At 39.7% G+C, this 13,042-nt stretch overlaps 1 protein-coding gene across 2 annotated transcripts in view; it reads right to left on the reverse strand.

Moving 5' to 3' along the window:
- Positions 1-13,042, reverse strand: part of LOC133620399 (SH3 and cysteine-rich domain-containing protein 2-like) — an 88,545-nt gene that overhangs the window by 59,227 nt on the left and 16,276 nt on the right. For both annotated transcript variants that reach the window (XM_061981876.1, XM_061981875.1), the window contains exon 2: positions 2,056-2,392. In XM_061981876.1, the coding sequence (XP_061837860.1) occupies positions 2,056-2,392 (337 nt within the window). The remainder of the gene's footprint in view (positions 1-2,055; positions 2,393-13,042) is intronic.

Here is a 13,042-nt window from a genome sequence, read left to right on the forward strand (position 1 = left end):
TGTAAGTAAATTAACTTAATATGAAAGTGAGTATATATTTATGTAAGAAAATATGAAATTAAATTACAAAGTACGCAATTATGTATAAGTAATGATGTAAGTAAATTAACTTAATATGAAAGTGAGTATATATTTACGTAAGTAAGTATGAAAGTAAATTGGTGTGTATACAATAATATATAAGTAATGATGTATGTAAGTCAATGAACTAAGTATGAAAGTGAGTATATATTTATGTAAGTAAATATGAAAGTAAATTGGTATGTATACAATAAAATATAAGTAATGATGTATGTAAGTCAATTAACTTAATATGAAAGTGAGTATATATTTATGTAAGTAAATATGAAAGTAAATTGGTATGTATACAATAAAATATAAGTAAGGATGTATGTACCGGTAAGTCAATTAACTTAGTATGAAAGTGAGTATATATTTATGTAAGTAAATATGAAAGTGAATTAGTATGTACACAATAATGTATAAGTAATGATGTATGTAAGTCAATTAACTTAATATGAAAGTGAGTATATATTTACGTAAGTAAATATGAAAGTAAATTGGTATTTATACAATAATATACAAGTAATGATGTATGTAAGTCAATTAGCTTAGTATGAAAGTGAATATATATTTACTTAAGTAAATATGAAAGTAAATTGGTATGTATACAATAAAGTATAAGTAATGATGTATGTAAGTCAATTAACTAAGTATGAAAGTGAGTGCATATTTACGTAAGAAAATATGAAAGTAAATTGGTACGTATACAATAATGTATAAGTCATGATGTATGTAAGTCACTTAACTTAGTATGAAAGTGAGTATATATTTACATAAGTAAATATGAAAGTAATTTGGTATGTTTACAATACAAGTAATAATGTATGTAAATCAATTAACTTAATATGAAAGTGAGTATATATTTATGTAAGAAAATATGAAAGTAAATTAGAAAGTACGCAATAATGTATAAGTAATGATGTATGTAAGTAAATTAACTTAATATGAAAGTGAGTATATATTTATGTAAGAAAATATGAAAGTAAATTAGAAAGTACGCAATTATGTATAAGTAATGATGTAAGTAAATTAACTTAATATGAAAGTGAGTATATATTTACATAAGTAAGTATGAAAGTAAATTGGTGTGTATACAATAATATATAAGTAATGATGTATGTAAGTCAATGAACTAAGTATGAAAGTGAGTATATATTTATGTAAGTAAATATGAAAGTAAATTGGTACGTATACAATAAAATATAAGTAATGATGTATGTAAGTCAATTAACTTAATATGAAAGTGAGTATATATTTATGTAAGTAAATATGAAAGTAAATTGGTATGTATACAATAACATATAAGTAAGGATGTATGTAAGTCAATTAACTTAGTATGAAAGTGAGTATATATTTATGTAAGTAAATATGAAAGTGAATTAGTATGTACACAATAATGTATAAGTAATGATGTATGTAAGTCAATTAACTTAATATGAAAGTGAGTATATATTTACGTAAGTAAATATGAAAGTAAATTGGTATTTATACAATAATATACAAGTAATGATGTATGTAAGTCAATTAGCTTAGTATGAAAGTGAATATATATTTACTTAAGTAAATATGAAAGTAAATTGGTATGTATACAATAAAATATAAGTAATGATGTATGTAAGTCAATTAACTACCAGTAAGTATGAAAGTGAGTGTATATTTATGTAAGTAAATATGAAAGTAAATTGGTATGTATACAATAATGTATAAGTAATGATGTATGTAAGTCAATTAACTAAGTATGAAAGTGAGTGTATATTTATGTAAGTAAATATGAAAGTAAATTGGTATGTATACAATAATGTATAAGTAATGATGTATGTAAGTCAATTAGCTTAGTATGAAAGTGAGTATACACTTATGTAAGTAAATTGGTATGTGTTAGCAATTGAATACTACATAATAATGTGTGTGTGGAAGTGAAGAACAAAGTATGTAAGTAATAAATGATGTGTGTACTGTAAGTATGAGGAAGTAAGCAGAGAGGACGCTGACCTACGATCATGTTCTTGCAGAGCTGGCAGCTGGTGGTCTTGCGAAAGACGTGGTCCTGGAAGCAGTGTGTGATCTGAGTCTGGACCGGCTTGGAGGACAACGACGGGGACAAGCTGAGGGACGGAGAGTGCGACGAGATGGAAGGGTTGGGGCTGATGGACGGCGAGCGAGACGGAGAGCAGACCTCGCCCACCAGGGGCGAGCCCGGCGGCGGCGAGGGCGGAGGCGGGTCCGTGATAAATTCCGGGGGGAGGCGAGCGTCGCTGTAGGATCTTTGGAAGAAGTTCTCCACGCTCTTGCTGCGCATGAAGGACAGCGAGCGCTTCAACCTCTGCAGCTGCACACAAAAAACATCAACAATCTTTCAGGATCATCACACGTCAACACAGCACACCGGTCTTGGCAGCAGATTCCTAAAAACAGCAGAAAACCCCGTTTTGGATTCTAAAAGCAGCAGTTAGTTTCTTAAAAATGACAAAGCACTCCTTTAATATACAAGCATTTTTGCTGTAGGTCCTAAAAAACAGCAGAGTGGTCCTGATATATAGAACAGCTTTAATGGCTGCTTTTGCACTAGATGCCTAAAAACAGCAAATATGTTTGACTATTGCCTTTGTAGTAGATCTTTAAAACTGCAGGTATGTGTACCACTAGTGGTACGCGGGCTGCATCTAGTGGTACGCCAAATAATCACTTGATTAAAGTACAGTGTTTTATGTTCCCATATTCGAACACAGTGTTACTGTTCAAACTGTCTGTCCTGGGCATGACGTTAAAATGCATCCGGCAGTGGAGGCTCCTCTATGGGGTCTTGGGGCACTAGGAGGTTAACCCCTTTACTACTATTACCCCAGGTGGCCCTTGGCAAAGGCCTAGTACCTGATTGCCCCCTAGCCAGGGATACGGTGAAGACCTCAACGGCGGAGCAGGCGGAAGACGGCAGATTTAAGAACTACCACGACGGCTGCGATGGCGGAAGAAGGCCGCAGCAGAAAAGGGTCCCCAGTCGTCTTGGGACTCCATGCCACTGGACCCTGACCCGATTCTGTCAAGGATCGTGTGGTGACTGTCTGTGCACCAGTCTCCCCACGTTAAACTAAGTCACGCACAGGCATCCTCCGTAAAGGGATACACCCCTACCAGGAGGATCGTCATACTCGTTCGAGTGACCGCCGATGATGATGATTGTTACAGTGGACAAAAATATCAAACATACTTGTTAAAGAAAACCTCGGTCTCGATTTTTAATGAATACTTAGGCCTACTACGCTACTGTATTTTAATGATTGGTAATTTAGGTAGTACCTGGAGAGCCAGGTATTTTTTTGAGGAAGTGAAAAAAGTAAGAGAACCACTGATATAGAGGATCTTTGATTTGTGAGTTTATTGTGGAAATCTAAAACAAACAGAACTCTCCTGTCATATAGAGCAGGGATTCTCAAACTGTGGTACGTGTACCACTAGTGGTACGAGGGCTGCATCTAGTGTATGCCAAAGAATCACTTGATTAAAGTACAGTGTTTTATTTTCAAACATAGTGTTACTGTTCAAACTGTGTGTATTGTTACAGTGGACAAAAATATCAAAGATACTTGTTAAATAAAACCTCTGTCTCGATTTTTAATGAATACTTAGGCCTACTACGCTACTGTATTTTAATGTTGGCAATTTAGGTAGTACTTGGAGAGCCAGGTATTTTTTTGAGGTAGTGAAAAAAGTAAGAGAACCACTGATATAGAAGATCTTTGACATCAGTTTTAGAGCAATAATTCAAAACCTTGCCGTGTGTTTGTATTAAAAAAGACATCTTTAAAAGTAACAAAACACACAAATTTACACCATGTGGACAAAAGTATTGGGACACAAACGCATGCCTGAAGAAGTGCGGAAATACGACCATATCACGCCAATTCTCAAATCCCTTCACTGGCTTCCTGTTCCACTTAGGATTAAATACAAAGTCCCCTTACTAACCCATCAGTGCCTCCAAGGAAATGCCCCCCTCTACCTCAAAGAACTACTCACCCCCAAATCCTCCATACGACACCTCCGCTCCGGACAGGCTAACCTCCTCCAACCTCCGAGGACAAAGCTACGAACAATGGGAGACCGGGCTTTCTGCTCCGCCGCTCCCAGTCTGTGGAACGCTCTCCCTGACCACCTGAGGGCACCACAGACTGTGGATGCTTTTAAAAAAGGCTTAAAAACCCTTCTTTAAAAAAAATAAAAAACTTTTTATAGATATATGCATACCAGTTCTAGCTATTAGGCTGATCTAGTTTTTATTTGTATTTATTTTTATTATCTTTTTTTTAATACACTGTAGCACTTTGAGGTTGTTTGCTCAATGTAAAGTGCTTTTTACAAATAAAATCTATTATTATTATTATTATTATTAAGAAGACAAACTGTTATAAAAGACGAATGCAGCATTTTGTTCCATTTTCACTTCATGTAAGGTGTCATGGCGACGCGTCGGAATAATGGCGTGTTCCGTGTCACTGCTAAACGAGATAAGCCTGTTCCCCTTGAGAGCATCCGAGGCCTCACACGGGGGATGCAGGTGAAAATCATGTTTTCTTGGCAGCGGTGTTGGCGATATGCGGCCATTGTGATCAAACCGCCCTTATCGCCCATCAGCAGCCGATCCTACGGGCCACTAATCCGATGGATATTGCGCCTGCAGCCTGCACGCCACACCCTGAACCCCATCAAAATGCGCCCCGTGTCTCGCGCATAGCGACAAAAACCTTGGCTTGATCACCTCCAGGAGGTCTCGGAATGATGGATTCTTCAAAAGAGTCTAGTGGGATGAGCGCACGATTCCTGTCACCCTGTGTACATTTTTTACATACCGCCTTGCACGCGGCTGTAGGAGACCTCTGCTAAGGATTTCACACGAGCAGACATAATCAGTCGAGCGCTGACACTCTGTGTACGCACACCTCAATGTGCTTGCTGCCAAATGTAATCGCTTTACGGGGACATGCTGTTTACTGCTCTGTGGGCAAAACACTCTTGTGTGTGTGTGTGTGTGTATGTGTGTGTGTGTGTGTGTGTGTGTGTGTGTGTGTGTGTGTGTGTGTGTGTGTGTGTGTGTGTGTGTGTGTGTGTTCTGGCAATGCTTACTTAATGGGGACATCGCTCTGTTTACACAGGACAAACTTGCAATAAGAAACATATGTATAATGTACCCTAAGATTTTTTGTTAAAATAAAGCCAATAATGCAATTTTTTGTGGTCCCCTTTATTTAGAAAAGTATCGAAATATCGGCTAGTCGAGACTGGCCGGCGCCAAGGCGAGAACAACAAAGCGTACCTGTCTTTGTGTAAAAGGTATTTAAGGACAGTAGTCCGAGAAGACTTCTCCTGGAAGCTGCAGTTCCAGTCTGAGGCTCGCTACATCAAATAAAGCTTTTTGTTCGACGATACCTCGTTGGCGTCATATATGGTCCATTCACACCACCAAGTCGTCCTCAGGTCGGGACGAGGATGACAAGACCAGCAATATACATACATATATATTTTGCTTGTGTGTGTGTGTTGTGTGTTTGTGTGTGTGCATATGTTTGTGTGTTGTGTGTGTGCTTGATTATTATAGGCTTGTAACTACTTGGTATCGGATTGATACCCAAATTTGTGGTATCATCCAACACTAATGTAAAGCATCCAAACAACAGAAGAATAAGTGATTATTACATTTTAACAGAAGTGTAGATAGAACATGTTAAAAGAGAAAGTAAGCAGATATTAACAGTAAATGAACAAGTAGATTATTTATTCAGTTCCTACCACTTGTCCTTAATAATTTTGACAAAATAATAGACTGGAAAATGACACAATATGTTACTGCGTATGTCAGCAGACTAAATTAGGAGCCTTTGTTTGCTTACTTACTACTAAAAGACAAGTTGTCTTGTATGTTCACTATTTTATTCAATGACAAACTTGCAATAAGAAACATATGTTTAACGTACCGTAAGATTTGTTGTGAAAATAAAGCCAATAATGCAATTTTTTGTGGTCCCCTTTATTTAGAAAAGTATCGAAAAGTACTGGAATAATTTTGGTATCGGTACCAAAATATTGGTATCGGGACAATACTAGTCAAGACTGGCCGGCGCCAAGGCGAGAACAACAAAGAGTAACTGTCGTCGTGTAAAAGGTATTTAAAGACAGTAGTCCGAGAAGACTTCTCCTGGGAGCTGCAGTTCCAGTCTGAGGCTCACTGAATTAAATAAAGCTTTTTGTTCGACGATACCTCGTTGGCGTCATATATGGTCCATTCACACCACCAAGTCGTCCTCAGGTCGGGACGAGGAGTGCTTGCTATTACCCCCAGGACAATGGGGAACTTAAAAGATAGCAACGGTTGGATTTTAGGAGGAAGTGTAAACACATTAACGACATCTGGTAAGAGCCCCCATCGGTAGGAGTAGAGATCAGGGGTTGGAGGTCACCCGACTCCATTGAGCAAAGTGACAAAGCACGGGTGCTGTCCAGACTGGCCGGCCCCAACTCGAGAAACAACGAAGAGTAACTGTCTTTGTGTAAAAGGTATTTAAGGACAGTAGTCCGAGAAGACATAAGGAGAGTAATCAGGCCCACACTCTTCTCCTGGAAGCTGCAGTTCCACTCTGAGGCTCGCTGAATCAAATAAAGCTTTTTGTTCGACGATTCCTCGTTGTCGTCATATTCGGTCCATTCACACTACCAAGTCGTCTTCAGGTCGGGACGAGGATGACAAGACCAGCAATATGCAACAACTGTTTTTTTTGTTTGTGTGTGCGTGCATGTGTTTGTGTGTTGTGTGTGTGTGTGTGTGTGTGTGTGTGTGTGCGTGATTATTATAGGCTTTTTGCCGAGACAGTTTGTCATGAGACTGGCGGATATGCAGGAGAGTACAGTATATATACGCTGCAGTGACAGACAGCAATGAGCACTTTCCACTCAGTCCCACGTCTTCTACGTCACTTTAATGACATTATAGATGTGCTGCTCATGCACTCGTCTCATGCAACAATCATTTGAGTTGACACTCATGACCTGGACTGATGGCGCTAATGATGAAACAGAAGATGAAAGGAAGGCCTTTTAGGGCTGATCATTGGATCAGCTGTAATTGAGACGTGAGGCCTCAGCTTCTGTCATTTGTTCTAATTGAAGGACCGCGAGACTCTTTCTCTTTACCTTCCTTAATTTGGCTCATTAGGTCCGAATATTACTGCTAGTCCAGCCCATAAATAAACACACATGACATGTTGTGTACTTTTTACATATGCACTGCATTTCTGTCCTTATTAGATGCCATATATCACATACAACAACGTAACATTAAACCTCTTAAGGCCCAAGCTGTTTGTTTACATGCTTTTTTTTTATTACTCTTTGCTATTTGGGCTCATTGGACCCTAATTAGAATAAAAACTAAAAATCATCTTTTGATATGATGTACTTAGTCCATAAGTACACAAACGTGCACTTCATGCAAATGTTTATTTTTACACTTTTTTTTTCCAAATTCCATTGTATGTTATACTCTTCTGACCCCACCGGATGGCAGTATAAGTGTCCATATGTCGGCATAAGACCCCAATTCAGTAGTGTACACAATTTTGGAAATAAGAGCTAAAAGGTGCTGTCCACGCATGTGGCCATTAAGGCCTATAGAGGTGACATGAGGACACAAACGTTAGCAACACTAGCATAGCTATGCGATGCTTTATGCCAGATTTTCTTAAAAAGTGGGGCGTGTGACCCAGGGGAATATGCTTTATCAGTATCATGCTTCAAAAAGTTGTGCACTACAAAACGTGCTCTTTGTAGCCAATAATCCTGATTCATTGTGATTAAAAATAACATTCTTTTCATTTTTGTTTGTTTTATACATTGCTGGTCAATTAGAATGTATTATTATTTATTGAGTTTATTCGATTGTATTTTTCAGTATCAAATGGTTCAAGTCGGTCGACACTTTGTCATTGTTTTTAAATATGTTTTTGTTTCAGGCAAATTGATGAACTTTAAATTCTTTCTGTTACAGACTAAAAAAAACAATGTGTGGAGGGAGATGTTGCCAGCGCTGCCTGCAGGAGCAAAGGACACCGCCTCTGTCCATGGTGCTGAGGACAGAGCACCATCAGACGGGGGCGTGGCAGTGCTGACGGCGAGACACAGCTGGCAGGGGATTAGATTTTTACAAGTGGTGCGTGGTAATCTAATCATCTGTTGTCCTTAACAGTAAGCGGCCGGGAGCAGGAGGAGAGAGAGGATACGGACGTGACTAAAAGGTCACGTTGTACTGGAGAGAAAAACTTTTGTTGAAGCATTCTTATTAAAACCTTGTTAAACCTGCACGCTTGGCTCCTGTGCCGTGTCTGACACTGGGACTGCTAGGAAGCGAATTATTTGTGATAAGTTGATCTATATTTCTTTATTTTTAACAGAAAATAATTGCGAAGCACCGCTGCATGCTAACATTAGTCATGTTTTAACATCATGCTATTTGCTAAAAACGAACAAACTGATCAAACATAAAGGTCATACGTCTGCAGCTGACAGCTACGGATAGATAGCAGAGCTGCCTCCTGTATTTTAAGATGTGTAGCGAAGCCTTTTTCCCCCCTCCTTTTTTTGTCTTGTTTTACAAAGTGGTGGGTAGTGGTAGCTAGCGACGGGTCGGAGGGACTATCATGACCAACATTGAGGTAACAATAAGGAGTGGGACTTTGGGGGACATAGCCATGTTAGTTACAGTGGTAACATTAGTCACATTTTAATATCATACAAGGTTAGCCTATTCGCCGAAAACAAACAAACTGATCAAACTTACAGTTCCTACGTCTGCAGCTGACAGCTATGGATAGTGGGTAGAACTCCAGCCTGCATTTTAGGATGTGTAGCCTTCCCCTTTATTTATTTTTACAAAAGTGGTGGGCAGTGGTAGCTCGGAACTTGTCATCATGACCAACATTAAGGAGTGGGACAATAATGTGCGCGACACCAACATAGCTTCAACAGCAATGTCATGTAGAGATGTCCGATTATATCGGACTGACGATATTATCGGCCGATAAATGCTTTAAAATGTAATATCGGAAATTATCGGTATCGGGTTCAAAATTATCGGTACAGGTTTCAAAAAGTAAAATTTATGACTTTTAAAACACCACTGTGTACACGGACGTAGGGAGAAGTACAGAGCGCCAATACATCTTAAAGGCACTGCCTTTGCGTGCCGGCCCAGTCACATAATATCTACGGCTTTTCACACACAAGTGAATGCAAGGCATACTTGGTCAACAGCCATACAGGTCACACTGAGGGTGGCTGTATAAACAACTTTAACACTGTTACAAATACACGCCACACTGTGAACCCACACCAAACAAGAATGACAAACACATTTCGGGAGAACATCAGCACCGTAACACAACATAAACACAACAGAACAAATACCCAGAACCCCTTGCAGCACTAACTCTTCCGGGACGCTACAATTTACACCCCCCGCTACCCCTTTCCCACCCACCTCAACCTCCTCATGCTCTCTCAGGGAGAGCATGTCCCAAATTCCAAGCTGCTGTTTTGAGGGATGTTAAAAAAAATAATGCACTTTGTGACTTCAATAATAAATATGGCAGTGCCATGTTGGCATTTTTTTTCCATAACTTGAGTTGATTTATTTTGGAAAACCTTGTTACATTGTTTAATGCACCCAGCGGGGCATCACAACAAAATTAGGCATAATAATTAATTAATTTAATTAATTTAATTTAATTCCACGACTGTATATATTGGTATTGGTTGATATCGGAATCGGTAATTAAGAGTTGGACAATATCGGAAATCGGCAAAAAAGCCATTGACATCTCTAATGTCATGCTAGTTTAGCATAGCCGTGAAAGAAAAACAACATGATCAAACTTTCATCTCCCGTGTCTGTAGCTCATTAATGAATAGTTTGCATAGCTCAAAATATATTTTTAAGATGTGTAGCAAAGCCTTTTTAGTAAAAACTAAATTTAACAAACTGCAAATGTTATTAGTATTAAAGCTACAGACACACAATAACATGTAGTTCCAGCAATAAGGCGAACACACTTTTAATACAATATTGTATAAATAATCATATAATATGGGATTCTCATCCGAATAATTATAAGATGTATAGTGAAGCCTTTTTTTTTTTTTTTTTTTTTTTCAAAAGTAGAATCGGTGGGCGTAGTGGTGCTCATAAACAATATCTTTGGACAGATATTACTGTGAACATCGTTAATAATTTACTTTTGCATAATAGGGCCCCAGGGAAAAACAAGTCAAGCAATATAAAAGACAACTAAAATTGCTGTGAAACAAGCACCCTTCTTTACAATCTGTCATCCTCTAGTAGGTCACCAGCATGAGGAGCTCAGAGAACAAGAGCACGGTGTAATTTCGGGATACAAATCTTTCACGCTTTAAACTAGGCCGTTTCATCTCGTTATTCCCGAGGAGGTCTGCGCTCATTTGCATGATGACGCGCGATAACATATTGCCTTGCACCGTGGCGCTATCTGCGCATCACATCTCTTCACGGCGCTTTCCTTGACAAGAGGCCACTTTTCCTGCACGCCTTCCAGATCAAAATGTTGCTGTCGAGCTGCGCCCTCACCGCGCAAGATGGCTTCTGCCGTATCAAATAAAAGGATCTGATAAAGACCACTTGAGCCAGCTTGGGCCGGCCCCTGGCGTGAACACTCTATGCACAAAGTGGAGCCCCGCAGGCCAAATTTGGCCCGTGGTGTCATTTTAATTGGCCCGCCAAGAGGTGGCTCCCAAATTGAATACATTTAATACAAGCTACACAATCATTGATGGCATGTGTAACGCCCAACCCTAATCCAGACCCGCTCCGGCTCGTTTCCGTTTTTCAAAAAAGCGACTACTGATCAATCTAGGAGAATCTTAACTCTGGGTGTATTGATACAACTTTTTCCCTTCCGATACAATACCGATATTGAAGCCTTGAGTATTGGTGGATACCGATATTGATCTGATATAATATCACCACAAATCTAACATACTTTTTGTGGAGGGAGGTGTGGCCAGCGCGCGTGCAGGAGCAAAGGTCACCGCCTCTGTCTATGGTGCTGAGGACGAGCACCATCGGATAGGGGCGGGGCATGTGCTGACGGCGAGACACAGCTGGCAGGTGATTAGATCTCACAGGTGGTACGTGTTAATCTAATCATCTGTTGTCTTTAAAGGCCTACTAAAACCCACTACTACCGACTACGCAGTCTGATCTTAAGATTGCAACACATGCCAATACGGCCGGGTTTAGCTTACTAAAGTGTAATTTTAAATTTTGCGCGAAATAACCTGCTGAAAACGTTTTGGTATGATGACGCCTGCGCGTGACGTCACGGATTGTAGAGGACATTTTGGGACAGCATGGTGGCCAGCTATTAAGTCGTCTGTTTTCATCGCAAAATTCCACAGTATTCTGGACATCTGTGTTGGTGAATCTTTTGCAATTTGTTCAATGAACAATGGAGACAGCAAAGAAGAAAGCTGTAGGTGGGAAGCAGTGTATTGCGGCAGGTGTTGTGCCGGATAACGCACCCCCGCCGTAGAATGCACCCCCTGACTGTTGTGCCGGATAACACAGCCGGTGTTTCATTGTTTACATTCCCGGAAGATGACATTCAAGCTTTACCATTGGCCTGTGGAGAACTGGGACAACAGAGACTCTTACCAGGAGGACTTTGAGTTGGATGCGCAGACACGGTACCGTGAGTACGCATGCAGCTGCGGCTTCCAAACATTTGATCGCTTGCCCGTACGTGCGTGCCGCTATGTGCATGTCACGTACGTAACTTTGGGGAAATATATGTGCTGTATGAACTTTGGGGAGGTGAACAGTACTTTGGGCTGTGGGATTGAGTGTGTTGTGCAGGTGTTTGAGTTGTATTGGCGGGTTATATGGACGGGAGGGGGGAGGTGTTTGTTATGCGGGATTAATTTGTGGCATATTAAATATAAACCTGGTTGTGTTGTGGCTAATAGAGTATATAGTCTTGTGTTTATTTACTGTTTTAGTCATTCCCAGCTGAATATCAGGTCCCATCCGCCTCTGACAGCATCTTCCCTATCTGAATCGCTCCCACTGCCCTCTAGTCCTTCACTCTCACTTTCATCATCCACAAATCTTTCATCCTCGCTCAAATTAATGGGGGAATCGTCGCTTTCTCGGTCCGAATCGCTCTCGCTGCTGGTGGCCATGATTGTAAACAATGTGCAGATGTGAGGAGCTCCACAACATGTGACATCACGCGCATATCGTCTGCTACTTCCGGTACAGGCAAGGCTTTTTTTTATCAGCGACCAAAAGTTGCGAACTTTATCGTCGATGTTCTCTACTAAATCCTTTCAGCAAAAATATGGCAATATCGCGAAATGATCAAGTATGACACATAGAATGGACCTGCTATCCCCGTTTAAATAAGAAAATCGCATTTCAGTAGGCCTTTAACAGTAAGCGGCCGAGAGCAGGAGGGTGATAGGATACGGAGGTGGCTGAAAAGTCATGTCCTGCTGGAGAGAAATCTGTGAGAAATTCTATGGACATTAAAACATTGTTAAAAACTGCAAGCTTGGCTCCTGTGCCGTGTATAATAGTGGAACGGATAGGAAGCGACTTCCACACTTTTATTATGTGGTAGTGTGAAATGTAATTAAAAAAAACGTATTTCATGTGTCCAGCTTGTGTGCTATTATGTGCTTATCTCTTGTGTAGCTGCTAGATCCTAGTAGCCTATAGCCTAGCATGTTTACATTTTCTAAATGACTTGACTAAAAAAGAAGAAAAAAACAACCTTGTGTGCTTATTGGAGGACATTTAGATGTTCACTTCCTGTCCTGCTTTGCAAAACTGTATTATTTATTACCCTTTTTTTTTTAGTTTTTCATTGTTTTTTTTATTTATTACGCACCGCAATTTCCC

The sequence above is a fragment of the Nerophis lumbriciformis genome, linkage group LG24, assembly GCF_033978685.3.
Source record: "Nerophis lumbriciformis linkage group LG24, RoL_Nlum_v2.1, whole genome shotgun sequence".
Classification (NCBI taxonomy): Eukaryota; Metazoa; Chordata; class Actinopteri; order Syngnathiformes; family Syngnathidae; genus Nerophis; species Nerophis lumbriciformis.